Here is a 24,980-nt window from a genome sequence, read left to right as displayed (position 1 = left end):
GGTCCAGTGTGGCCTGAGCCGGGGTGTCCCTGGGTGCAGGTGGAACAGTGCTCTGTGCCCACGTCACCCCCCAGCGGCTGCGGGCACCTGTCCGTGTGGCTCTGGGGCTGTGGGGGCTCCGTGTCCCTGAACTTACAGCCTGTGGACGGTTTGCTCGGGCTCGCCCTGCCGTCTCACCGTCCTCCTGAAGCTCAACGTCACCCTTTCCGTGCGTGTCAGGAATTTATGTGCAGAGCAGTTCTAGCTCGTCCCACACACAGCCTAATTTTGATAACTCGTCTCCATGGGAATGTCTTTAAAACCCCCCAGTGACGGGGAGTCTCCACCCCCTTCCTCCTGAAGCTGGGCCGTGACACCAGACTCACACGAGGTGTGCACGCCTGCTCTCTGCAGGCCCCTCCACCACAGGAGTGGGTTTAATGCTCAGGACGCCACCGTGGCCCGTGGCGTCTGGGTGTCAGCTCTCCCGAGGGCCCCCCGACCCCGAGCGCAGACCTGCTCCAGCATCCTCCCGACTGGCTCTTCTCGGGCAGCGGGAGCAGCAGCAATCATCCCGGGCTCAGCCTGGCTCTCGGTGCCCCTCCAACCGGCCAGGGTGTGTCCGGAGGCGTCTCGTGCGGTTTCACGTGAGGCTAGGCGCCGTCTGTGGTGGGGGTGAGAACAGCCATGTTACGAGGCATCAGGAGGCAGTGACTCTGACCTCAGGGCGCCCACGCTTGGCAAAGTGGGGACACTGTTGGCCACTCAAGGACCCTTAGGTTCTGGCTGGTGGTTGTTCTTAGCCCTGAGAAACTAGACCTGAGAAGTCGCACGCAGCATACACGGGCCTGTGAAGGGCAGCTTGAAGTTTCAAGGTGCAGAAGCTTGGCTGTTTGACTTCAGACCAGGAATCTTCACCCGTGACCTTGACACTTGTGCGGGATCCTGGGATCATGTACACAAACAGAGGTGGATTATCTGTATTTGATTTATATTTTCTGTTTACATTTGGCGTCCAGTTATGTACTGAGACCTTGATCTTGGTCTTCCTGCCTTATGTGTTTTAGGTGTGAAGTCCGGGACTTTGTGGTGTTTAATGCTGGGCACCTAATGCCCTGGGAACCACACACAGGCAAAGCTAAGCCATATGAGAGCACGGGTGTGAAACTTGAAAATAGTGAAACAGTATAGAATCTAAAGAATCTTTCATTCAATTAAAAGGAGAGGCTAGACCAAATTGAGCAGAAATTTTCAGGACTGTGGCAAGCGTCATGACCACCCTGCGATCTCGGGGACTGGGGTCTGGCAAGAGCAGTTGCCTCCCCAGCCTCCTGTGTGGGCATCTTTCAGGCCCCGGCCTCGGCCTCTAAGGGCTCAGCTGCCCACTATAACTGTTGCTATGGAAACCAGCTGTGCCCAGGTGGAGCCTACCGTAGCTCCCATCACCTTCACCTGGTCTCTGCCACCTCCCCTGGGGTGCTCAGAGCCCGCTCAACACTCCTGAACCTGTAACCCAGCCTGGCCCCCGGGGGCAAGAGCTGGAGGCGGAAAATGTGCCTTGCCCATCGGTGGTCCTTGTGTGGCCTTCCTCAGTGTGGGGGGCTGTGCGGCAGGGCTGAGCTCTGTACTGAGGCAGCCTCCTTCCTCCAGGCACCAGCCCCCCTCCCCGCCCCCCGCCCGGAGTCCCGTCCTCCCTTAACCTCCCTGGCACACAGTCCTTGGCTCAGGCGGCGCCGGGGAAGGCAGGCCAGCCCGGGGCTGATCCCATTTAAATAACACCGTCACGTGAAATGCTTACTTTGTGACTATACAAATTGTTCTCAAAGGAGGTCTAAGGTGAGACTGAGTTCTGAAGGGTAAAAAGAAACTCTGTGAGCTGGATGCCCAGGCGTCAGCCAGGTTCTGGAGAAACTGAAGCCAGAAATGGGTCTTGGAGATTTGATTTATGGGATTTGATTTGGGACGTTATGCCAGGGCGGGTTGAATGACTTTGGAAGTATGTTTAGAGGTATCTCCCTCCTAACCCCTGTGACTGCAGGTTGAGAGTGTTTTCTGTGAACATCACCACATTGTAAACACAAATACAGTTCCCTGAGAAACCAATGACGATGCCACAGGCTTCGGTTCAGTCTGCTGAAATCTGGAAAATACAGCAGCGCAGTGTGGAGCTGGGCCGGGATGCAGGGTTTGGGGTTCAGTGCAAATGTCCTGCCCTAAGAACTTGAGAAAGGCAGGCAGGCAACAACGTGGGGTATAAAAATGTTGAAAAGTAACTTTTATTCTGGTTTGGTTACAGAGGAGGCAGTAGTCAGAGGGGTACAGTTCAGCGCACAGAATTGGGGGGGGGTGGATCTTCAGGCCAGCCCGGGGCGGCGGGGGCGTCTCTGCCGTCTCGCCGCGGATGGCGCGAAGGTCTGGAAGGACGTGGTGGGAAGCGCGACGGCCGGGGCGCCAACAGCAGCGGCTTTTCGGACACGAGGAGGCGCAGTCGGCCCTCCTGGGGGACGAGGAGCCTTCACGTCACCGGCACTTTTGAGAGGACAGTGCGGCATCCTGGGGGCTCAGAGAGCGGGGCCTGGCCCACCCCCGGGGCCCCGCGGGCTGAGCTGTCTCATCCGTCCACACCCCCCTTAAGTGAGTTCAGAAAGTGGGTTAACAGCGGTGGCTGAGAGCGCGGTGAGTACACGGGTGCGTAGCAGGACGTCAGCGACGCCGAGCGCGAGCAGTCCCGGACGGCCTGAGCGGGAGGTGAACGGCCTCCCGTGCTGGGGGACACGGTGTCCTGCAGACCTGGGGGGAGCAGGCAGCGCCTGCGGGGGGCAAGGGCCTATCTTGTCCAAGTGCTGGTGCTGAATTCCTTTGGTAACCTTTTTCTCTTTTTGGTTTGTTTTTTAAAGGAAAAAAAAAATGCAGTCAATTTAGGGGTCGGCGTCTTGAGGTAATAAGTTAAGAATAAGCACCAAAGTGGCCCCGGACTGCACGTGGCCTGGGGAAGGGATGTGTCCGGCGGGCGTGTCTGGCCGGCGCCTGCGCTCACAGGTTCTTCATGCACACCTGGCAGCGGCTGATGTGCGTGCGGATGAGGCCGGCCTTGAGTGTGTCGGCAGAGGGCGTGCCCTGGAAGCTCTGCTCCGGGATGGTGGTCAGCCAGAAGCTGTACTTGTTCGCGTAGTAGTGGCACGTGCCGCGGGCCCCGTTGCACTCAATGAACGGCGTGGCGCGGAAGTCCTCCAGGCAGCTGCCCGGCGACACCAGCGACTGGCCACCTCCTTCGTCACCGGCGGCCGTGTGCTGCGCGGGGGGAGCGGGCGGAAGAGATGCCAACACGTTAGCTTGTTTTTTTTTTTCTTCCAAGGAAAAATAAAACAAGGTCCTACTGTACAGCACAGGGAACTTTGTACAATATTCTGTGATAAACCATCGTGGAAAATAATGTGTATGTATGTATGTATGTGTGATTGATGCTTTCCAACTGTGGCGCTGGAGAAGCCTCTTGAGAGCCTCTTGGACTGCAAGGAGATCAAACCAGTCCATCCTAAAGGAGATCAACCCTGAATATTCATTGGAAGGACTGATGCTGAAGCTGGAGCTCCAATCCTTTGGCCACCTGATGCAAAGAGCCTACACATTGGAAAAGACCCTGATGCTGGGAAAGATTGAGGGCAAGAGGAGAAGGGGACAACAGAGGATGAGATGGTTGGATGGCATCACCAACTCAATGAACATGAGTTTGAGTAAGCTCCGGGGGATGATGAAGGACAGGAGAAGCCTGATCCTATGCGAACTGGTGGACAGGCTCTTCTTTCCATGGGATTCTCCAGGCAACAGCACTGGAATGAGTTACCACTTCTTTCTCCATGGGATTTTCCCAACCCAGGGATTGACCTGGCGTCTCTTATGTCTCCTGCGTTGCTGGTGGATCTTGACCACCAGCGCCCGTGTGCTTCTCCCTTCTCCTCTGACGTGGCTCAAGATGTAATGCTCGTAAGAGCAGGGCTGTCTGACCTTCAGGATACAGTGCAAGCATTTCCATGACAAAGATGCTCCTTTTTCATTTCACGATGGGAGTTAAAACATAGAGGGTCCAGCCCTTCCTCCTCTGTGACCCAGGGGCAAACGGGGCTGCTCCGTCTGTCCCCAGGTCCCCCGACAGGAGGAGCCCCTTAAGGTAGAACGTTGCCTGTCCCTGCACAGAACCTAGTGATCCTGTTGCTTCAAATTACTGCAGCAGTAATCCCTTAAAAATGTTAAAAAAAATCAACTCTTGTTTACCTTTTCCTTCCTTTCCTAGATTCCAGGGTTTTTTCCCTATTGTTTTGACAAGATGAGCAAACACTGCATTATATATATATATATATATATATATATATATAATGTGATTGACATAGTTTATGAAACATTTAACATGTTGGGTATCCTGTCAATACAATGGGAGTTACAACAGTCATAGTAAATACAAACGCAACACAAGACCCAGCCTCCCCTCTGGACTTTACTTTCTCTCTGTGATAGTGGTAAGTAAACACGCAAATTGTAAGGAATGCTGTCAAGATAGCCAAATCGTCCTCATTAGGGTTGTAAAAAGGCCTGGTGGCAAACTTCTGTGTCCCACCCAGATGCGGGCAGCCCCAGGCCAAACACGGCTGGATTAGCAAAGCGCAGGCTGCATTCCCGATCTCACAAAGGGCCAGGTGCCTTTGCGCACTGCCCAACCTGAACAACCGCCCTGATCAGTCTTAAAAACGGCCACAGGTGGCAGGGGAGAGGACCTCGATTTCCACCTGGGTCCGTGCTCCGAGTCACAGCAGGTGCACAGCACGTACCATGAGGAAGGAGTATCCGATCCACAAGCTGCGCCACCCGGCCGGGCAGTGGGGGATGGAGACATCCTGGCTGTGGACTGCGATGGCGACGGCCGGGGCCTCGCACACAGAGCAGCGGCTGATGTAGGGCCGGATGTCCTCCTCGGCCACGGGCATCATGGGCAGCGGGGCGGTGGTGGACAGCCAGTAGGACTTGTCGTTACGGCTGGCATAGTAGCAGACGTCCCCGGGGTTGCAGTACAGGAAGGGCATGGTGCTGAACCGTGCCAGGCAGGAGCCCGCCAGCCCTGTGGAGGGAGGTGGCTGAGTGTGCGCGGAGGAGGGGCCCCGAGTGCCTGGCCCGCTCAGGGCCCTGCCATGCCCCGGCCACCGGCCACCGGAGGGAGGCGGCTGAGTGTGTGAGGAGGCGGGGTCCCGGGTGCCCCGCCCACTCAGGGCCCGGCCACGCCCCGGCCACCGGCCAACGGAGGGAGGCGGCTGAGTGTGTGAGGAGGCGGGGTCCCGGGTGCCCCGCCCACTCAGGGCCCGGCCACGCCCCGGCCACCCGAAGAGCTCAGCGTGCACGAGGCGGGGCAGGGGGCAAGCTCTGGCTCTCCGATCCCTTGGGGGCCTCCACTGGCGCTTCCCCCCTGCCCTTACAGAGGGCCCCGGACACAGGGCAGTGCCCCGTCCCGACCCCGGGTTTGGAGCATCCGGGTGCCTTCCGGGGACTCAGGAAGTAACTGGCCGCTGGGTCCTGCCACCCGCGGTGGGGCTGGCCGGCTGGCGGGCGGTACCTACCCAGGTCCTGGTTGTGGGCCTTCTCCTGGCCCTCGAAGTAGAGCAGACTGTACCCGCTCCAGAGCTTGTTCATGCCCACGGGGCACATGGGCTCCTTGTCGGTCTGGCTGTGCTTCACCAGGAGGTACCCGATGCTGATGCTTCGGCCGGGCATGCCGGGCAGGCCGGGGCTTCCGGGGCGGCCCGGCTCCCCTGGGCGAGACAGAGAGGCCGCCTTGCAGCTGCTGCACGGACCGCAGCCCACGTGCTGGCGGCGCACACGGCGACATTCACGTCCCCAAGGCTGGGGTCAGTGGCTCTGCCCTTGGGGACCGAGAGCCTCCTGACGAGGACTTACCCTCACTTAGTCCCCCCCGCCCCGTTCAGGAATGTGGAATGGCTATCATGAAGGGGCTGGATGGGGGGCCGTGGACTCAGAGGCCCCCGAGCTGACCCCCGGGCACCTCCTTCCGAGGGAACTGCAGCGTCTGCCACTGTGCAGGGGCCCAGGGGCACTGTGGTCCAGCCCTGCCCGCCTCCTCTGTGCCAGGCTGCAGGCTCCCTGCTGGACCTTCGGGGAGCGGCCGTTCCTGGGTTAGAAACCCGACTCCCCACGTGTCCACCCAGGGCCCCAATTCTGCCCCTGATACCGCAGAACGGCCGATCCGCCTCCAGCTGGTGACCCTGTCTCTTTCACGGGGCGGCCCCTCGCCCCTCGCCCCCCCCCCCCCCAGCCCCCACTATGCGTGTCTCAGGTGGTGTCTCCCCCACGCGTCACAGGCTCTCCTGCTCGAGCGGCGTGATGTGGACACTTGCTGGGGTCTGGGTGTGACCATGCAGCCTATCTCTACCGTGCACAGCACTCACGTCACTGGCTCAAACCAAGTGCAGGTGAATTACAACAACTCCCAGGACTTTTTTTTTTTTTTTTGCATGAATGGCTATTACTTCTGGCCTATCCCATCCTGCATGCATGCAGATGATTTTTAGAAGTCGATGATAAAAGGCTTCACAGTGGTGCCTATAATGTGATCGGTCACTTGTAGTTCATTGTCCTCAGCTTTTGTGAGCTCAGGAATCCTGTCTCTCAGAGCATGTCACCCGCTTCCTTCTCTGAGCCACCTCCTGATGTCTCATGGGAAGGAAGGCGGCCAGCCTGTGCCAGGGACCCCGTGCCACATGCTCTGCCAGGGGCAGGGGTCACGGGGTGGGTCCTGATAACCCGGGAGCCAGACTCGGGGGCAGCCCCTCAGCGCTGCTCATCTCGGGGCTCGTCCGACCCCTCCCTGAGCTCCGCGGTCCACCTGTCAGCCCCACGGCGGAGCTGAGGCACCTCCCTGCCCCCTGCCCATCACTCACCTTCGAAGCCCACCGGTCCCTGCAGCCCCACGGGCCCCTGGTCTCCACGGAATCCCGGAATGGCCGACACGCCGCCTCGTCCCTGGGGCCCGGCCTTGCCCTGCGCCCCACGGAAACCTGCAGGGCCGCGGGTACACGGGTGAGTGCCCCCGGCAGGGACGGGCAGAAACAGAGCAGGCAGGGCCCCCCCAGCCCCCGCCCAGCGCCCCCTGGCTGGGCTCCCACCTGGTTCTCCGGGGGGGCCCTGTGGCCCCATCTCCCCCTGAGCCCCTGGGGGGCCTCTCCTGCCCTGTGGACCCACTGGGCCCCGCTCGATCGCAATCCTCTGGGGGATTCCTGTGATGCCTGGAGTCCCCACAGCACCGGGAGCACCTGGAAGGGGGAAGAAAGGCCAGGTGAGGCCTGAGAACCGCTGCTCTGATCTTGACTCGGGCGTGGACCCCCTCTCCAGCCTCCCGGAGCCGCCTCGCTCTGCAGAGACAGCCCCTCCAGCATCCCTGCTCACCCCACGCCCCGGGACGCCCCGTGACCTCGAGGTGTCCCCGCGAGACCCACTCACCCGGGAGTCCTCGGTCTCCTTTGGGTCCCTTGGGGCCTCGGTCGCCCGGGCTTCCAGTGGGGCCTATGTTGCCCATGAATCCTGGCTCCCCTTTGGGCCCTTCAGGACAAGCAGGGCATTGAGGACATGCGGGCCTGGTGCAGGGGGGTCTCCAGCCATCTCTGACCAGTGTCCCCGAGAGAAGCCCTCCCTCCTCCTGGGACACCACCCATGTTACAACCTTTTTCTCCTGGGAGCCCGAACACGCCAGGCCGGCCCTGGGGCCCGGGGTCGCCGATCCATCCTTTGGTCCCGGGGCTTCCGGGGGTTCCTGGACTCCCCTCATCGCCTTTGCTTCCGGGGAGAGCTGCAGGCCCGGGCGGCCCCGGGGGCCCTCGATAACCTGCCAGCGTCAGTCCGGAGAGAGGCAAGTGAGCACGCAAAGTCACCCCTGGGGGGTGGGCTTTGGCAAGTGTGTAACCCTGGGAGGCTAGCTTTGCTTTTTATTGTGCTGAAATATGCTAACATAAGTCTACCATTTTAACCACCTTGGAGTGCGCCCGTTCAGAGGCCTGCAGTCCACTCACCTCATCCTGCAGACGTCACCACCATCCTTCCCTGGACGCGCTCACACGCGCTCATCTTCCAGCTGAAGCTCTGTCCTCACTGAACACTCCCCTCTCCGCTCCACTCCCTAGCCCTGGCCCCTGGCATCCACGTTCTGACGCTATAACTTGATTCCTCTGTGCTCAGTCATGTCTGACTTTGCAACCCCATGGTCTCTAGCCCACCAGGCTCCTCCATCCATGGGATTCTCCAGGCAGGAATACTGGAGTGGGTTGCCATTTCCTGCTCCAGGAATCTTCCCGACCCAGGGATCCAACCTGCGTCTCCACATTGACAGGCGGGTTCCCTACCACTGCTTCACCTGGGAAAGCCCATTGATTCCTCTAGGGAACCCTCCCGGGCCCTCCTTCCCTCCCGGCCTGTCTCCCTCAGAATCACGTCCTCAAGGGGGAATCAGGGGCGTCCCCTGCCTGCAGTGACCAGGCTTCTGTGTCCAGAGGTTCCAGCCCACAGGGTGTGAGCCCCGCTCACCTTCCAGGCCGAATATCCCGGGCGCGCCAATGTCCCCTGGTGACCCAGAGATGTTGGAGAGAGGGGTGATGCCTGGAAAGCCCTGAAGTCCAGGACTCCCGATTGGGCCTCGCTCCCCTGGGAGGGAAATGGAAGTTGATCAGCACCAGCTCTCCATCCTGGGTTACCCCTTCTCCATGCCCTAGCCCGCCCAGGAGCAGAGCCGCTGTGGAGAGGTGCCCACAGCGGGCTCTTGCCCACACGCCCGCCAGCCCTCTCCCACTGCCCATGGGGCCTGTGGCCCTGCCTCTGCTGCAAGGCTGCCCTCTCCGGCACGCCTTTTGCTCAGCAGCCAGCTGCCGGGGCCACCTAACGGGGACGCCCGGCCCCGCCCTGTGGGCATTGGCTGAGAGCAGCCCTGGGGGCCCAGGGAGCACCCGTGCTGGGAGGACCCACTGCGGGTGGCGCGGCCGCTCCTATCCTCCCCGGGCCACCCCCCAGGATCCTAGGCTCCAGCTGGAGGTCAAGTGTCCTGGGTGGGTCCATCCTCCCGGCCCACAGCTGCTGAACTAGCATCTCACCTCCTCTCACCTCCTCACTGGGGTTCACTGGTGGCCCCAGGCAGCCCCACGGGGCTCCTGGATAAGCAGGAGTGGGGCTCTGAGTCCCACTCAGGATGTCAACAGGCTCCCGCAATGTCTATCTAGGGCCTTTTCTGCCTGTCTGTGCTTTTTGAGGATGACCTGGCTGTTTTGATCGGCCCCCAAACTTCACACTGAAGTGTTGTCCAGAGTTTCAGGAAGACTGAGACGTGCCTCCCGGAGGAAACCGTGTGTGACGGGACTGTCCCGGGGCTGAGCTTCGGGGCAGGTGTCCATGCTGCTGAACTGGGCCTGGACCCCAGCCCCGAGCGGGGCCGCCTGAGCCCCAGTAGCCCCCTGGACTCATGGTGCGGCCCCTCTGGCTGGCCCCCTCCTCCCCCTGCCTTCAGATCAAGGCCAGGGCTCGGGTACCAGGGGATTCTGGGGTTCAGATCAAGGCTGGGGCTTGGGTACCAACGGATACTGGGGTTTCTGCTTAGTTTAAGTGGAGGGGAGGTCACAGGCCCTGGGGGGGAATCAGATGATGGGGTCTGTGCTTCCCCATCCATCGGAGGTGGGGTTGCTGGCCTCCTCAGGGCCTGCCTTCCCCTTTGAGGGGCCGATGGTTCTGGTTTCAGGGGTAATTCTGACCTGAGCACCAGCTCTCAGGCCCAGGTCTTGGAGGCCCAGGTGTGATGACCTGTCGGGTCCAGCACCCCCGCCGGCTCCACAGGCAGCGCCTGGCTCAAGGCCGCCTCGGATGAGACGCTGGGCTGAGCCGGGCCGGGGGGTGGGGGGAGGGCCCAGGTGTCAGAAAACAAAGCCCACTGGGTGATGCCGCACGCCCGGGAGCCCTCCACTCCGAGATGCCGGGTGTAGAGTCCACATGCCCCCGTCGGTTTAGGTCCTGCCTGGCGGCTGGCGGCCGGGCTGGGCAGGGGTCTCATTCTCAGCCCCTGAGACCACCTCTCCCTGGCCTGTTCCTGCCGCGCCCCAGGCTGGCACACGGGCAGGGCTCAGGGGCTGCGACGCCCTCGCTCACTCTGTCATTTCCCCAGCACTCCTGTGCACATGTGGTGGCCGAGGCCCCACACCTGGTGCCCTGGGGGCACCACGGGGATGCAGCCTGATCTCTTCCTTCCTCCAAGGGCGGGGCGGTCAATAGTTAACCCCGATGGAATAAGATTGGGATGGGGTATATGAACCGTGGAACACCAGTGGGAGGTTTGCAACAGGGAACTCTCCCCAGAGAAGTCAGCACCCGGCCTGCTCTGACCGCTCATCTCTCAGACTCACGGGCACCATGGTTGGTTCTGGGGGTGCAGGCGGTGATGCTGGGGTGCGGGCCTCACCTGGGGCTCCACGCTCGCCCTTCTGTCCCGGGGCTCCCGTGGGGCCTGGAAGGGTGTTGGGCTCTCCGGGGTCACCCTTATCCCCGGCAGGGCCTGGGAATCCGGGGTCCCCGTGGACATCTGCACCTGCAGCCGGGTGAACACAGTAACTCAGTGTCTTGGACCAGGCAGTCTGTTCTCACGAGAGGAAGGGGAGACTTGGAAACAAGAGCAGCCCACGACAGCGTGGAGACCTCAGCCTCCTAGCAGCCTCGATGCCCCCGAGCCCAAGACTCAGAAGGGACCCTGGGTATCGAAGCCGAGCCCTTCACTTCATAGTGGGGAACTCCAAGGCCCCTCAAAAAAGGCTCGTATCCTGAGATGCAGATGGTCCTGAGCTAGGACCTGCCCAGGGTCCCCAGGCTCCTGGATGGGGCTCCGGATGCTTCATCCGAGGCGTAAAAGGGAAGCGCTGTTTAAAACCTGCTCTGCTCACACATCAGGAACTCAAAGCGGTGGGTGGCAGGAAAGAGCAACATAACTTGGGTGTTTAAACTGGAATTGAAACCTTAATTGAAGGATAAGTGTGTGACTTTATATACAATGACACACACCCAAATTTACCACAGAAAGATGAACTCTTGCTGATATAAAACAGCTACAAAGACTAATCTAAAAGCAGAGGAGGAACCACAGGAGATTTGTTTTTGTTTACATGTATTTTTTTTAAAACTTTTCTCCTCTCAACATAAGTAACTTTTATGATCTGAAAAGAAAACCATAAAAGTTTAAAAAAAGATACATTAATCGTACACTTTACAAATATTACTCGTCCAGTGAATACATTTTAAAAATGAAGTGATGACCGAGCATTAAGATTTAAGATGAAAGGAACTAAGTTTAAAATAAAGAAATATCTGGGAAGTGGCAGAGAGTTTTGCACATCCAAGCGTAAAAAGGAAGCTTAAAGCAGAAAGAGGATTCCATTCCCAGTGAGGAACGGAGCCGTGCGTGATGGTGCGTGGAGGTCACGGAAGCGGGGAGCCGTGCAAACCTCACAGTCACTGGCTTTCGGAGACAATGGACTCTGTGTCTCCTTCAGGCAGCCCCCGCCCGCCCCCTGTACACCAACCACCGCTGTGAATGCAATTGTCTTGTCCGAACCCAAACCCACATGTTGATTCCTAAGGCCACGTGGTGGGATCTGGTGGAGGGCCTTGGAGAGGTGATCGGGGTTAGAGGAGGCCCCTAGGGTGGGCCCCCGCCAAGAAGAGACACCCAAGAGCTCATCTCCGCTATGTCAGGACACAGAAGAGCCGAGAACACGGTCCTCGCCCGGATCACCCACGCCGGCACCCCCACCCCGGACCTCCAGGCTCAGAGCTGTGAGGAGCCCCCACTACTGTGTAAGCCCCCCGGTCTGTGCAGCAGCCGGTGGGACCGAGTCCCTGCGGCCTCAGGGACAGGTTGTCCAGCTCTCTGAGCCCCCGACTACCCCAAGTCCCCGACGGCCCCCCAGGGTCCCCCACTGCTGGGCGTGGCCTCGGGGCTCCCTACCTGGGGATCCCGGGAAGCCTTTGCTGCCTGGCAGACCGTGCAATCCGCTGATGCCTCGGAGTCCGGGCAGACCTGTGGGGGAGCCTCAGGGTTAGTTCTCGGGAGAGCAGAGAGAGACCCCCAGTGCAGCCAGACGCTTCGATTTGCTGCGGGACGGTCGTCCACCCAGCGTCTTCAGTGTCAGTTGCTTGGCCGTGTCTGACTCTGCGACCCTGTGGACTTGTAGCCCACCAGCCCACCAGGAATTCCTCCATCCATGGAATTCTCTAGGCGAGAATACTGGAGTGGGCTGCCATGCCCTTCTCCAGGGGATCTTCCCCAAGGGATGGAACCTGGGTCTCCCGCATTGCAGGTGGATTCTTTATCATCTGAGCCCCCAGGGGAGCCCCCGGTGTGTTCAAAGGCGGGACCACCAGGAAGCAGCTCAGCAAATACTGGGACGTGTCAGTCAGTCCCTCCCACGTCGCCGGAGAGAAACATTAACTTAAAAACTGTCTTCCTGGAATCTTTTCACAGACTCCTCACAGCCAGAGGGGGGCTGGGCAGTGCTGCGGGTGTTTCTTCCCGACACGCGCGTCACTGTGTGTAAAAGCTGTGCTAGGAAGCTGCGGCCTGGCACCGCGTCTTTCCCCCCAGATTTCTGGAGATCAGCCTCTCTGAAGCAGGACATGGGACCCAGGCCACAGCTCCTCTTGTGATGGGGGCAGTGAAGGCGGGGTCAGGGTGCGCCCCCTGAACTGGACACGCGAGCGGCCAAGGGCATGTCCCCTGAGCAGGGCCGTCCAGGCCAGGCCGTGGAGCCCCCAGGCCCTTTAAGGGCGGCACGGGTCCCGGCTCTGTGGGGACCCTCGCCGCTATCCCCACGCCGGCACTGCCCGGGCGCTGACCGAGGATCACCCTGAGGTCTCCCAGTAGGTTGTGCTCAGCCTTCTGGGGAGGAAACACCTCTCCGCAGGCATGGTGTCTGGGACGGGGCGGGGGCTCCTCTTACCTGGTAAGCCTGGGTTCCCCGGCCAGCCAGAGTCTCCTTTGATGCCAGGCGCTCCGGCCCGTCCCGGGTCTCCCTGAGGCCCCTGGAGCCCTGTGAGTCCTGGAAAGCCTGGGGGACAGATAGATCCTTCAGGGGGCATGCAGGCACCCCAAGGCCTCCTGGCCTCCAGCTAAGGGGCTGGGTGGGTAAGGACCAGCGTCCCCTTCACGTGGCCTTGGTGGTGTGAGCACAGCCTGGGCATCAGAAGAGCTCGTGTGTGCATATTGTCATTCTCGGGTCCACACGGGAGCCTGGGCACAGCCCAGAGACCCTCCGAGGGTCAGCCTCCCTGCGGTCACAAACGCCGGAAAACAGCGAGCACAACAGTAGCAAGAAAAATCACCAAAGGGATTCCCTCCTGTAACTCGGCCTCTGACGAATTCCGCGACTCAGACGCCAAAAGGGGGCTGTCACGGCAGGTACAGAGAGACAGATGGACACACAGACTCGGCCGTCAGTCCCTCGCGTCCTGCACAGCCGAGCTGTGTGCACGTGGGGACGGACATGCGGGGGGAGCTCCTGGCTGTGACTGCAGGGGACGAGCTGACAGGCAGAACCGGCCGGCCTTGTTCTGGGCCCGCGGAGACCGCGGGCTCAGCTGCACCAGGAGCGCGGTGTGACCACTGGACCTTACCTTTTTGCCCTTTGAATCCAGGGGGGCCCTGGACTCCAGCCAGGCCGGTGATCCCCGGAAAGCCGATATCACCCTCAGTGCCTCTCTCGCCAAAGAATCCCTTTTGACCTGGAACCACAGATGCGCTGCTTGGAACAATCAAACCACAGCTGCCGTGCAGTTGGGGCTTAAGGTGGAGTTCAGGGGTGCCTGGTAAAGGCTCGTGGGGTCGGGGGTGCGGGTAAAGGCCCCTGGGGTCAGGGGTAAGGGTAAAGGCTCGTGGAATCAGGGGTGCGAGTAAAGACTCGTGGGGTTCAGGGGTGCGGGTAAAGGCTCATGGGGTTCAGGGGTGCGGGTAAAGGCCTGTGGGGTTCAGGGGTGCGAGTAAAGGCTCGTGGGGTTCAGGGGTGCGGGTAAAGCCCCGTGGAGTTCAGGGGTGCAGGTAAAGGCTCGTGGGGTTCAGGGGTGCAGGTAAAGGCTTGTGGGGTTCAGGGGTGCAGGTAAAGGCTCGTGGAATCAGGGATGCGAGTAAAGGCTCGTGGCGTCGGGGGTGTGGGTAAAGGCCCATGGGGTTCAGGGGTGAGGATAAAGGCCCGTGGGGTCGAGGGTGCCTGGAAAAGGATGCTGTGTCCCCGTGGGTGCTCCCCTTGTGAGTGGGGATGCAGATCTTGACCTGTGCTTCCCTCAGCCTGATTTCCCCCGACCCCCGCGCAGCGCCTGTGGTCTGGATGGCTTCGTGTGGCCCCTCCCACTCCGAGTGCTGGAGTGAGTGAGCCAGGACACCATGGACAGGACAGGGTGTCGCCTCGAGCCCAGGCCATACACGCGCCTCTGCTCTCTGTCCCCACTCTGCAGGAAGCCAGCTGCCTCGTCGTGAGGACACTGAGCAGCCCCAGGAGAGGCCCTCCCACCAAGACCACCTCAGCCTTGGGTGGTCCAGCCCAGTCCAGCCTTCAGGTAAGGCGGCCCTGCCGACCTCATGATAGAGTCTCATGAGAACCACCCTGTTCCTGAATTCCTGGCCTCAGAAACGGTCAGTGTACAGCTGCCGTGGTGCTCTGAGGCACAGTGTTTGGTGCCTTGGTAGGTGGCAGCAGATGGCTCATCTGAGCGGCAGATCCCTCTATCTGAGCAGTGGATCCCTCATCTGAGTGTCGGATCCCTCATCTGAGTGGCAGATCCCTCTATCTGAGCAGCAGATCCCTCATCTGAGCAGTAGATCCCTCATTTGAGTGGCAGATCCCTCTATCTGAGCAGTGGATCCCTCATCTGAGTGGCAGATCCCTCATCTGAGTGGCAGATCCCTCTATCTGAGCAGCAGATCCCTCATCTGAGCAGTAGATCCCTCATTTGAGTGGCAGATCCCTTATTTGAGCAGTAGATCCCTCATCTGAGTGGCAGATCCCTCATCTGAGCAGTGGATCCCTCATCTGAGCAGTAGATCCCTCATCTGAGTGGCGGATCCCTCATCTGAGCATCAGATCCTTCATCTGAGTGGTGGATCCCTCATCTGAGTGGTGGATCCCTCATCTGAGCAGTGGATCCTTCATCTGAGTGGCAGACCCCTCATCTGAGCACTTGCTGATGCGTGTGGTGCTGGGGAATCTGGGGAGTTAGTCAAGCAGGAGATGTTTGAGCCTTTCAGGTCTGGATCACGCCTGGAATCTGCATTTTAAATGAACTCCTTGGGCAAAGCTGCTTATTGGCAGACTTAGATTCCGGGTCACACATTTTGGTGTTTCTGGGACGCTGATTAATTATTTTGCATGGGAGATCCAGCCAGCCTGAGGCATCATGTGTCTGGGACGAGAGCCTTCGGGAGACCAAAAGATGGATCCACAGGAGTCCAGAAGAGCTCGTAGGTGGGGCTGCCTGGCCCTAAGTGTCACTTAGGATCTGACCTCAGCTAGACCGACCACCCCTTCCCATCCTGAAGCTCATTCTCATTAAAGCACCAGCTTAGCACCCTCTTCATTGGTCCATCACGCGAACAGACTCCTTCACCCTGAGCATTCCTAGGAGCACATGGCCGGGGGTGGGGGGTGTCTCCTGAGATAGAAACCCATGAAGGAGCATCTAGTCCAAGCCCCTTGGGATGTGACCACTGGCAGGAATTCTGACCTTGAACTTCAGTGTTGCTTACAGAGGGGGCGTGACACCCCCTGACGTCCATAGGCTGGGGGGGTTGCCTTCCTTGCTGTCTTACTCAAGGAGAGGGGTCTGACTCCACCTGCTTTTCCTCTAGACCCTTCACCGCTTGCAGGGGCTCCGGCCATTGCATCATCTGCTTTGTGCATCATCATCCCAGGAGCCCAGGCTTACATGGTAGTTTAGAGGCTGCAGCGACTCCCAGCACCAAGCGCTGCTTCTCGCCATCTTCCCTTGCAGGGAGATACAGGCTTCCTGATGTCCTCACACTCAATGTAATAAAAAACCCCACTCTTCCTTGCATGTTGGGCTTGGAGACCTCAGACCAGCCCTACAACGTGCTCTGTGGGCTCACTAGGTAATGGCACGGTGCGCGAGCCAGCTCACGAGTGACTGCAGAGGAGGGGCAGGGTTGCAGAGGACGGGGGACGCGGATGGCTTGGGTACCTGGTATTCCGGTGGTGCCCCGCTCCCCCTTCAGGCCCGGGCTCCCGGGGAGATCTATCGTGTCTCCGATGTCACCTGTCATGTGCGGAAAAGGTGGCTGAGGTCAGGTCTCCTGAGGTTGCTTTTGTAGCTTCTATGGTGCTACAACCTGAATGCGAGTGATTTGCTTCTACATGACTAAGAGCACCCGTGGGCCCGCCATCCCCATGCTGCCCAGGGTGCTCTAGATCGGGGGTGGCCTGTTTTTCTCCCAGCAACACTCACCGAAGTCACCAGTGGGGCCGACCTCGCCGAAGAGGCCTGCTCTCCCGGGAACGCCCTTGTCACCCTGGAGCAAAGTCAAACAGGAAACCATCTTACGGGCCGTTCATGAGGTGTGCAGTTCTGAAGGGTGAGCATACCCAGCTATTGCACTAAAACCAGTTCTCAAGGTTTTTATGCCATCATTTTGTAGAAAAGTCCTCAAGTTTTCCAGTGTAATATAGTAATAGCAGATGGTCCACACACTTGTTCTTACTAAACTGCAAAGTAGTGACCACAGCAGTTTTCTTTTTGGCCACACCCTGCGTGGCATGTGGGGTCTTGGTTCCCCAGCCAGGGATCAAACCTGCAGCCCCTGCAGAGCAAGGCGGAGTCTCCACCGTGGACCGTCAGGGGAGTCCCGACAGCGGCAGTTTTATTGCAATTAATAACGTCAGTGACACGGTGACGGCGGGGGGATAATCAGGACTGCACCCTGCCCTCTGCCAGGCTGACCCGGGCAAATGCGCCAGATCCCAACTCAGGAGCCCACTGCAGCCTCAGAGCAGCTCTGCGAGGCGGGTCCCATTATCTCCCCACATTTGAGAGGGGAGGCAAAGAGAGGTGCAGAGACTTTCCCAGAGGCATTCAGCTCCCAAGTGAGATGCTAGTTTGGCTTGCGGACCCTTACTGGACCTGTCAGCCCCGCGCTGTGGACCGCGTGCTTGGGCCAGCAGGCCTTGGGAGAGGCGCTCCCAGGAGGCATCCACTTACCCTACTGCCCGTGAAGCCTTGGAACCCCATGATTCCGGGGGAGCCGGGCACGCCGGGGAACCCCGGGGAGCCGGGCACACCGGGGATTCCAGTGTCTCCTTTGACTCCTTTGATCTGGCCGGGTCTCCCGGGCAGCCCTGGGATTCCCGACAGCCCAGGGATACCTGGCATTCCAGGAAGGCCTGCAGGAAGACGGGTGTGACTTTCTGGGGACCCTGCTCTGCTTCCCAGCCTCCGGGAACCACCCCAGCCCCTCGGGCAGACCTCAGGTGTCGGGAGGGCTGCAGAGTGTGGATGTGGGCACAGGGGTGCCCCTGCCGTGCCCTCAGATGGATTGGGGCCGGGCGGGCAGGGGACCCCAGGCCTCCAGCTCCGAGTCGGGCCGGGCCTCACCTTTCAGGCCCAGGTACCCTTTCAGTCCCATGGGGCCTTCGTCTCCCTTCTCTCCTTTGATGTCTTTCATCCCTGGCTCGATGAGGGGGGGCGGTCCTGGGGGCCCGGGGTCTCCTCGGCTGCCTGGAAGGGAGTAGAATGCGGTCACCGCCTGGCCCTCTGAGGCAGGCGTTAGCACCCACGTCGGGAAGCCCGCTCGGCCGCGCCGGCCTTCCTGCCTTCCTTTCTGCGGAGCCCGGGGTGGCAAGGCTCCCCTGAGACCGCGAGCTGGGGACCCAGGTGACGGGAAACCCCATCCTCCCACCACCGCTGACTTCAGAACATCTCTATCCCCCCAGAGGACTCTGCGCCCACAAGCAGCCCCGCCTCTGTCCCCCTCTCAGCAACTGAAACCGCCGCCCCCTTCCTGCCTCTGGACCGGCCCGTTCTGGGCGTTTCAGCAAACGGAAGCAGGTAACACGTGGCGCGGTGTTTTCAGGTTTCATCCGTGTTGTTGCAGTATGTGTCAGAGGTTAATTCTTTTGTAGGTGAACAGTATCCCCCAACGGCTAGGCCACGCTTTCCTTATCTGTGGTGGTTGTGGGAGCTGTTTCTGGCTGGGGCTGCTGTGTGAAGCACTCTGCCATGAAATTCGTGCACGAGTTTCTGGGTGGACCTGTTTCAGCTCTCATCCAGGAGGGCACACCCGGGAGGAGATTTGCCAGGTAACTCTGTTTGCCTTTCTAAGGCACCGCCAGCTTCTCCACCTGGGCCGCACCCGGTGAGATTCCTCCCAGCGGGGTCTGAGGCTCCAGGTCTTTGCATCCCCATCCACGCTTGTTATTAATAACTCAGTAATTTTAGAGACGGTGATGACACTTTCAGAACAAGGGTGTCTGAACAAACGTCATGGAAACACAGCTTGTTGGGAACACTCTTCCTCAACGCGCGCCTCCCACGGGGCGGGCCCAGGGCTTGGTCCCGGCTCCCTCCTGGGGGTCACCGTCTCCCCACTGGGGCGGGCCCGGGGCTTGGTCCAGGCTCCCTCCTGGGGGTCACCGTCTCCCCACTGGGGTGGGCCCGGGGCTTGGTCCAGGCTCCCTCCTGGGGGTCACCGTCTCCCCACTGGGGTGGGCCCGGGGCTTGGTCCCGGCTCCCTCCTGGGGGTCACCGTCTCCCCACTGGGGTGGGCCCGGGGCTTGGTCCCGGCTCCCTCCTGGGGGTCACCGTCTCCCCACTGGGGTGGGCCCGGGGCTTGGTCCAGGCTCCCTCCTGGGGGTCACCGTCTCCCCACTGGGGTGGGCCCGGGGCTTGGTCCAGGCTCCCTCCTGGGGGTCACCGTCTCTCTGCATGGAGTGGATCTGTCCACCTGGACTGCCGTGTCCCTCTTTCACCAAAGGTGCTTCCTGCCCTTCAGAATATACCTGGGGTGCATTTCTCAGGATGTTTTGGTTCTTAAAGCCGGGTCAGTTTGGTTCTCAAGTGTCCTTCGGCTAGGGGCACTCCCTTATTACACGGCCAGTGCGCTGTGGCAGGGACCAAGTTCCTGGAGCTAGTTTCTTCTGTAATGGTGTCTAGTGTGTGGGTTCCTGGGACACTGTTCTGAGCAGTGTCGGCCCCGCTGAAAGGGAGTCTCAGTCTGGCTGAGAGGGGACATACCTTTCACACCCGGCTCACCAGCCAGGCCCTTCAGCCCTGGAATTCCGAAAAACCCTGCCTCTCCTTTGATTCCTGGGAGCCCAGGTCTGCCCTTGAGGCCGAGCATGCCTTCAAAGCCGTCCATCCCGGGGGAGCCCCTGGCCCCTACAGAGAGAACAAGAAACACGCTGGGTCAGGCACAGATGGTCAGTGCAGTGGCAACCCCTCTGACTTGCGTGAGGAGGCGCTGAGACTCTCAACCTCAGTATGGTTTCTCAGTAGGGCTTCTCAGCACTTCCTAAGGGGACCGTCTGCACCGTGAGGGCAGAGTCAGCCTGTGGGCCATCGGGCACCAGACGCAAGGCCACTGCCAGTGGACACAAAGGAGGAAACTGGAAGTCACCGCTCCGTGGTCTTTCTACCGGGTTAGAAAGAGGTCCCGGGAGTCAGCCTGGTGCCAGCACTGCAAAGGCCAGAGAACAGAGCTGGGGGCCCCGACTCACACTCGAGCAGGGAGATCTAGGCTGGGGACCAAACGCTTCTCTTTGCTGCGGTGTCTGTTCAGCAGCCAGCCTCCGGACCTGAATCCCTTCTCCCGGGGGAGTGCCCCTCGCAGATAGTAAGGTCTGCTCCTCAGACACCGCCCCCCGCCCCACCGTGGTAAGTAGACACACTGGCACAGCGGTCACAGCCAGCCTGGGCAGCGTCCGCAGTCCCCAGGGCCCAGAGCCGGCGGGCACTCCACCCTGCGGGGCTGCCCCCCGCCCCAGGCAGACCCGTGGTCGTGCTCTGCGCTCACCTTTCAGTCCCGGGGCACCGGGCATTCCAGACACTCCTTTAAATCCGGGGTGTCCAGGATGACCTCTCTCTCCTTGCTGTCCAGGGTCACCTCTGTCCCCAGAGCCGCCTTTCATGCCCACGGGGCCAGGGACGCCGGTGTCCCCCGGCTCTCCTCTGTCTCCAGGCAGACCTGTCAGGAGGGGGAGGGACATAAGACAGGATGAACTGGCCGCACAGAGGGATCTCCTCTCAGGATACATTGGAGACCTCGGCCATAACAGGTTTTGGTTAGAAAACTGTCTGGGAAGGATGCTGGGAAGTGTGACCTCAGAGGTGAGCATCAAGGTGTGAGCGGTGGACCCTCCTGTCTGGTGACATGCGTGTCCTGAACCTGTTACCGGCTGGACTGTGTCTCTGCAGAGCACGCATGTCCCAGACCCAGACCGCAGGATGTGACGGCATTCAGCGCTGGCCTTCAGAGAAGGGGCTGAGGTTAATTAAACGAGTTTGCGAGGATGACCCTAAGCCAGGATGACGGGTGTCCTTATAGAAAGAAGACATGAGGATGCCGGCACAGGAGGTGTCCCTGTGAGGGCCTGGGGAGAAGCCGGCCGGCCGTCCACCATGGAGACGGGGCCTGGGAGGGAGCAGCCCTGCCGCCGCCGTGACCGTGGGCTCCAGCCTCCGACTGCAGAAGGATGAACTCCTGTCCTGAGCCGGGCCGTGTGCGGCGCTTTCAGAGCCCCGGCGGCTCTGCAGGGCGGGCTCCCTAGGGCACACCCGAGTCCCCCCTCCACTACATGGGAGCGTGGGTCCTTACCTTGAAAGCCGGGGGCGCCCGGGGGCCCCAAGGGCCCCTCCCGACCAGGCGCTCCTGGGAAGCCGTGCTGTCCTGGTGGCCCTGGCAGTCCTGGCTGGCCTGAGAGTCCGGGGGAGCCCGGCTGGCCCTTCTGGCCTGGCATCCCTGGCATGCCCTGGCTTCCTGCGGGAGGGGAGATGAGACCGTGAAGCCAGCCCCGCATGGCTCACTGCAGGGGACAGCTCCTCCTCAGCGCTGTCGCAGGAGGACGTCACGTCCCACCCCGGAGGCAGCCCCGGTCAGCCTGGGCTTGGATGCTGGGCTGAAGACAGCACAGTTGATACCCTAACAGCTGACGCCTCTCTGATGGAGATCCCACACGGCCTGGCGGTCACCCCACCCGCTCCAGCAACACAAGCCCACGGAAGTCTGCGCTCTGGGCTCTCAGGGCCCGCTTTGCATAAACTGGACACACAAAGCTTTGGGTACCTTGTTCACACACTAGTCAACGGGCACCCTGCCGCCTTGCTGAACATGCACGGGTGAGGTGGTGACCGTCACGTTCTCTAAACCTGTCCCTTTTGCACCCACACCTTGAGCTGCGTGCCAGACCGTCTGTCTTCCTTGCAAGCCCTCTCTGAGCACAGCCCACCCCTGGCTTCTTCACGCCGACCGCACCCGTCCTGCAGCCGCGGGCCCCCACACCATTTCCCGCCCGTCTGGGACCAGTGCGAGTCTGTGGCCGGCGGGGAACTGGACCACGCACCTCGAGGTGAGTGGCGGGCGGGCGAAGCTTCGCCTGCGGCTCCCCATTACTCCCAGCCCCCCTCCACATCCACGGAGGAACTGTTTCTACGAAACCGGCCCCTGGTGCCAAAACGGCTGGGGACCCCTGGCGTACACAGCATAGCGGTCACTGCTCTAGAATGTTCTGAAGGAGCGCCGGAACAGAGAGGACACGTGGGACGGAGACCCACGGTCCCGCGTGCGGTCCTGAGCGTCTCCCCTAGCCCCCAGGAGGGATTCTCGACCCCGACCCCCCCAGGAGCCTCGGAGCAGTGGCCCTGCGCCCCCTCTCCTTTGCCTCTGTGACTCACCCCTGAAGCCAGGCGGGCCTCTTTCTCCGGGAGGGCCCTTCGGTCCGGGGCGTCCAGGCAGTCCAGAGTCTCCCCGGGGCCCGGGCTGGGCCCCCAGCACTTCTCCAGGAAGGCCCCTGTCCCCTGGGGGCCCGACTGGCCCCGGTAGGCCGGAGGCGCCAGGGAGTCCATCCAGGCCAGGGGGGCCCACTGCACCTTTGGAGCCGCGGGGTCCCATGAAGCCTGAAAGGAAACACAGGGCGTCCCCATAAGCAGAGGTCAGCGCAGAGGTCAGCACAGAGGTCAGCACAGAGGTCAGCGCCAGAAAGAGACCGGAGACAGCAGGGGCCTGCTGTGGGGGGTCGGCTCGGGGGCCTGCTGTGGGGGGTCGGCTCGAGCGCCTGCCGCGTCTCTGGTCTCGAACCCACACGGCTCCCAGGGGTGTCCTTCTGCCTTCCCAAGTCTGACCCCAGCCCTGCGTGGTAGCTACGGTGGACCAGGGGGCGGCCGGGTCAGCGCTCCCTGGACTGAAGCCCTCAGCATTCACGGGTCTGGGGTCATGAACAGGGAGGTTGTGGACACCAGCGGGCAGGCCTGAATGAGGAACAGGCTTTCACAAGCACCGTGACCTCCTCCAGTCTGATGAGGGCGCATCTGACTCGCTGGCCAGTTCCTGCAGTTTAAGCCTGCTCGGCTGGGCACATGAACTGTGATTCCCAAATCCCCTTCGTTTTCAAGGCAAGAAGGTATTAACATACTAGCATCCTAACCGTCCTATAGGTTGATGCCACGATGCCCTTATGGGAGATGAAGCTGCATTCGTGCTGGGGCGGGGTCACCTCTGCAGGACAACGTGACATTTTCTCTTAAAGGCAAAATGCTTGTAGGTTTTGCCTCTTTGTTTTGTATTTACATTTAAAGCTGCACTTGCTCACCTTCCAGTGTTTACAAAAGTCTGTATTTGGGATTGACGCTTTTTCTATAATAAAATGTTATCATTTGTGAAAAAAAAAATGAATTAGCATCCTCTCAAAACGATTCACACCTCACTTCAGCACACGTGCTGTCACCAAAGGGACAAAGCTGTAACTTCTCAACATCCCAGGTGGGTGGCAAATGTGGAAACACTTCCCTTTGCTTCTCTCCAAGGCCTTGCTAACAGACACAGGGGGCAGGTTTCCTAGTTCTGCAAATCACGGAGCAACATGTGAAAGGCATGGTCCCTGTGGCCTGGGACACCGACTCCAGGAAGAAGGCCCATCAGGGGCTGATCCTGGACTGTAAGTTTAGGAGTAGACCAGCTGGCGGGGTGCAGGACAGGGAAGGGGCACAGTTCAGCTATTCTTTGCTGAACAGGTTTGCTAAGGGTCTACATGTGAGGAATCCACTGTTCTGCGTGAGTCTAGACATCTGGAATGTTCTCTTTAGTTCCTGGAGCTTGGTTGAAAGGAATGCTGACAGGCTGGAGAGCAGTCAAGGAAGGACGGGAGATTTCTGCGGGCACAGACACTGAGTCATAAAAAGAAATGTTTGCATTCCTGGTGTCAGGTCTCCCACTTGCGAGATGTCTATGGGGCATGTGGCCATGGTTTCCCCTTGTGGGTGAGGGGTGCTTATGGAGCAGAACCACTGACTCAAGGAACAATCAACGGGGACCTCCTGGGAGGCAGGCTTCATTCCAACTGAGAACTTTCTAGAAGTAGGAGAGTTTGGATGTTTCACCAGTGCGGGGCGGTGAGAGTGATTCCAGGGAGCCTAGGAGAGGATGTGGCCGGGATCCTGCAGCGGATGTTTGGCTGGGTGGTTTGGGGGGGGGCCTCAGTGAAACCATCTATAGCTTTGTTCAGATAACACGATTCCCCAGTGCCTGGCCCTCTGTGTACCAAGTAATGCAGCTGGGCTCCCGCACCCACTCCGAGCCAGGACCCCAAAGGGACAGCTGTGTCTGGGGTCACTGAGTCATTTTCCAGGGTGTGTGGACACACAGGCAGGTACTGCCAACTCCTGCCCACCATTCATTACTGGAAGCACGCTCATTTCCCTCCATATACAGCTAAAATGTTTAAGCTCTTTTAGCTACTCAATGGCTCCCATGATGCTTTGCTGGGTCAAATGTAGGTGAAATGGTTTGAACTGCTGACTCAGACAAGCTGTAAACTGCAGTGCAGACGGGCAATGCCGTGAACAGCAGAACACAGGTGTTCTTTGCGTGGTATCCAGTGAGTGATCAGCAGATCAGATATCGATGATGAGGGCTGAGAGGGTAACTTTACGTGTCCTTAGACTGTCTCATAGCCACCAGAGAAAAACCTTTCTGCCTACGTGTCTTTTTTTTTTCCATGCAAGATCTGTAAGTTTCTTCCACAAAAGATCAGCGATGAAAAGAGAGACATTTTTTAATTTCCCAAGGACGAGCAAAAATTGTCATTGAGCATGTGTTGACAGTTTCTAAATGTTAAGACAATGGAGCTGGAGCACCCAGATCGTACACAGCCCTTCCCCGAACCTACGGGGCCGAGCGGCGTCCCACCCCGACTCACCTGGGGGTCCTGGGAATCCCTCTCGACCTGGATCTCCCGGGAGACCCTTGAGCCCTGGAGCTCCGTCGGCTCCTGAAAATCCTGGGATTCCTCTGAGGCCTTTGGCACCTAAATGACCCAGAGAGACCAGGACAGACATCAGAGCCGTGAGGAGACCCCAGCAGGAGAGGGACAGAGGGGGTCAAGGCCCGCCCCCGATCCCACATGGTCTCTTAGGAAACAGGGAAGTGATGAGCCCAGGGAAGGTCAGCCCAGAAACAGCACCCCTGGCAGCTGACAGGGCTAAGTGTGGGTCTACACTAGCACCTGAGTGTGGGTCTACACCAGCGACTGAGGGTCGGTCTACACCAGCAGTTGAGGGTCGGTCTATACCAGCAGTTGAGGGTCGGTCTACACCAGCAAAAGAGGGTCGGTCTACACCAGCAGCTGAGGGGCAGTCTACACCGGCAGCTGAGGGGCGGTCTACACCGGCAGCTGAGGGTTGGTCTACACCAGCAAAAGAGGGTCGGTCTACACCAG

General features: G+C 59.9%; 1 protein-coding gene across 2 annotated transcripts in view; it reads right to left on the bottom strand.

Annotated features, from left to right (window-relative positions):
• Positions 1–502: 502 nt before the first annotated feature.
• COL4A2 (collagen type IV alpha 2 chain) overlaps positions 503–24,980 on the bottom strand; it is a 161,197-nt gene continuing 136,719 nt past the window's right edge. The window contains exons 28-48 of one of the 2 annotated variants that reach the window (XM_061435368.1): positions 24,462–24,569; positions 21,943–22,164; positions 20,867–21,028; positions 20,066–20,236; positions 19,288–19,431; positions 17,650–17,772; positions 17,257–17,438; positions 16,507–16,570; positions 16,243–16,317; positions 13,669–13,776; positions 12,996–13,103; positions 12,005–12,076; positions 10,469–10,594; positions 8,557–8,673; positions 7,700–7,861; positions 7,480–7,578; positions 7,146–7,292; positions 6,921–7,037; positions 5,583–5,774; positions 4,803–5,089; positions 503–643 (exon numbers count right to left, since the gene is read on the bottom strand). In XM_061435368.1, the coding sequence (XP_061291352.1) occupies positions 623–643; positions 4,803–5,089; positions 5,583–5,774; positions 6,921–7,037; positions 7,146–7,292; positions 7,480–7,578; positions 7,700–7,861; positions 8,557–8,673; positions 10,469–10,594; positions 12,005–12,076; positions 12,996–13,103; positions 13,669–13,776; positions 16,243–16,317; positions 16,507–16,570; positions 17,257–17,438; positions 17,650–17,772; positions 19,288–19,431; positions 20,066–20,236; positions 20,867–21,028; positions 21,943–22,164; positions 24,462–24,569 (2,807 nt within the window). In that variant the 3' untranslated portion in view covers positions 503–622. Of the gene's footprint in view, positions 644–2,226; positions 3,271–4,802; positions 5,090–5,582; positions 5,775–6,920; positions 7,038–7,145; positions 7,293–7,479; positions 7,579–7,699; positions 7,862–8,556; positions 8,674–10,468; positions 10,595–12,004; positions 12,077–12,995; positions 13,104–13,668; positions 13,777–16,242; positions 16,318–16,506; positions 16,571–17,256; positions 17,439–17,649; positions 17,773–19,287; positions 19,432–20,065; positions 20,237–20,866; positions 21,029–21,942; positions 22,165–24,461; positions 24,570–24,980 lie in introns of those variants that run through there. The other variant, XM_061435367.1, reaches the window with a different exon arrangement.

This window comes from Bos javanicus, chromosome 12 (assembly GCF_032452875.1).
Source record: "Bos javanicus breed banteng chromosome 12, ARS-OSU_banteng_1.0, whole genome shotgun sequence".
NCBI lineage: Eukaryota > Metazoa > Chordata > Mammalia > Artiodactyla > Bovidae > Bos > Bos javanicus.
This window is presented reverse-complemented; position numbering and strand designations above follow the sequence as displayed.